This window comes from Oratosquilla oratoria, chromosome 26, assembly GCF_046742065.1.
Source record: "Oratosquilla oratoria isolate Oo_2021 chromosome 26, ASM4674206v1, whole genome shotgun sequence".
Classification (NCBI taxonomy): Eukaryota; Metazoa; Arthropoda; class Malacostraca; order Stomatopoda; family Squillidae; genus Oratosquilla; species Oratosquilla oratoria.
Genome location: NC_134802.1, coordinates 29,191,889 through 29,194,388, shown reverse-complemented (window position 1 = coordinate 29,194,388; position 2,500 = coordinate 29,191,889). Strand labels below are relative to the sequence as shown.

At 30.7% G+C, this 2,500-nt stretch overlaps 1 protein-coding gene across 1 annotated transcript in view; it reads left to right on the top strand.

Annotated features, from left to right (window-relative positions):
- The window catches only part of LOC143039323 (neural cell adhesion molecule 2-like), a 131,392-nt gene that overhangs the window by 7,947 nt on the left and 120,945 nt on the right, over window positions 1-2,500 (top strand). The window contains exon 2 of the mRNA XM_076209202.1: window positions 117-135. Coding sequence (XP_076065317.1) covers window positions 117-135 — 19 coding nt within the window. The remainder of the gene's footprint in view (window positions 1-116; window positions 136-2,500) is intronic.

The window sequence follows — 2,500 nt, the reverse complement described above, 5'->3', positions numbered from 1 at the left end:
CTGCACATATTCCATTCGACTTTCACTCAACTATCCGCCTTGAAGTTTACGGCGCTTAATATGTAAAGCCATAGCAAATTGAATTATTTTTGCAACTTTATATCTCCGTGTATTAGGCAACTCTTGCAAGGCAAGGTATTTTTAGTTCCTGTTTTTCGAAGAAGGATTTTGCATTTCGTATTACTTTCTGCTTAGTTTCTGAAGAAAATATTATAAAAATTATAGAAATTCCAAAGAAAGAACTGCCTCAGAAGGAGAGATGGATGGTGTTTCAGAATGTACTTGCTAATAAGCAAACTTGTTTCTTGCTTAATGAATAGTTTAATGAATGAACAAGCAGACGCAGAGCCATCATGAACTGGTGACTGTAGTTAAATGAAATTTTATCTGGAATAGTTTCACATCAGTTTTATGTCCATATAGAAAATGATAGTAAATATATGTAAATATATATATATATATATATATATATATATATATATATACATATATATATGTATATGTATATATATATATATGTATATGTATATATATGTATATATGTATATATATATGTATATATATATGTATATATATATGTATATATATATGTATATGCTAATAAGAACACGGGTACGTGTGTTCACTTATGCAAAGTAGACCACTTGGAAAAAGAAACTAACGAAGCAGAGCGCTTTCGTATATTACATCTTCAGTGCAACAAGTACATAGTGATAGGAATACATAGACATTATATACATGATACAAAGGGGACTAGGACAGTTTTGAATAAGCATACCGACCAATTACCCCCTAGAGAGCGGAAGGTCATTGTCAATTATCTTACGATGGTCGGGCGACATTAGGTCACAGTCGCCAAGGGGAGCTGAAGGTCATTGTCAATTATCTTAGATTTAAAGTATATCGTAAACCAACCAATGTAAGTTCATATATTCATTATTATTATTCTCATCCAAATAATATTAAACGTACAGTATTTGCCTCAATGTATTTAAGAGCTTTTCGTATTTGTAGTCCTGAATTTATTGATGAAGAAATCAGAAATGTTTTTAACATTGGGCTAGAATTAAAATACCCTAAGCAATTCCTTGATATTGCTTACAATTTTGCAAGGAAATCATTTTTAACTCCTCAGCCTAAATCACCTTTCAATTATCATAATGTTTTAATTTTACCATTTCAAGAAAATTTGTTAAGTATCACAGAATTATTAAAAAGGTTTAACGTAAAGGTAGTTTTTAAACATGATAGTACAGTAAAACATAAACTTATCAACAATAGTATTGAAATCAAAAAAGGATGCATTTATAAAATTCCTTGCAAAATGTGTAATCAATTTTACATAGGTCAAACTGCCAAACCCTTAAACATTAGAATTGAACAACACAAGAAAAATGTCAGGGATGGCAATAATTCTAGTGGTATATTCAAGCATATTGAATTAAATAATCATCCAGTTGATTGGGGTAATGCCCAGGCAATCTATTATACCAACAACATAATAGCAAGAAATTTAATAGAGTGCAGTTTGATTCATACCACTAGTAATCAAAATACCAACCTACATAAAGGCTTGTACAAACTTGATAATTTCATTTGTCAAGAAATTAGTAAGATAATATCATGTAAAATGTAATCCAACAAATTGACTTAATGTCGCCCTATATAAGTAGTAGAAACAGTGACCCTTGGCGACTGTGACCATCGTAAGATAATTGACAATGACCTTTCGCTCTCTTTGGCGACTGTGACCTGATGTCGCCCGACCATCGTAAGATAATTGACAATGACCTTCAGCTCCCCTTGGCGACTGTGACCTAATGTCGCCCGACCATCGTAAGATAATTGACAATGACCTTCCGCTCTCTAGGGGGTAATTGGTCGGTATGCTTATTCAAAACTGTCCTAGTCCCCTTTGTATCATGTATATAATGTCTATGTATTCCTATCACTATGTACTTGTTGCACTGAAGATGTAATATACGAAAGCGCTCTGCTTCGTTAGTTTCTTTTTCCAAGTGGTCTACTTTGCATATATGTATATATATATACATATATATATATATGTATATATATATATGTATATGTATATATATATATGTATATATATATATATCTTTACATATGCGTAAGTAACCACTAGGAAAAATAAACTAACGAAGCAGAGCGATAACGTATAATTACATCTTCAGTGCAAATACAAAGAAGGAATTATAAAACGAAGAAACAAGGTACAGAATATATGAAATAGTAAAGAGGGCATTCGGATAGGTGGTGGAAGAAGTACACGCTCCTAGTGTTTTTATTGCATATATATATATATATATATATATATATATATATATATATATATATATATATATATATATATATATATATATATATATACATAATTCCAGGTAAGGTTATGCTCCTAGAAATAATAATCATTGCGATATTTACCATTAATCTGTTTTATTTCGCGAAAATAGTCAACATACGCAGACATTCACAACAAAGT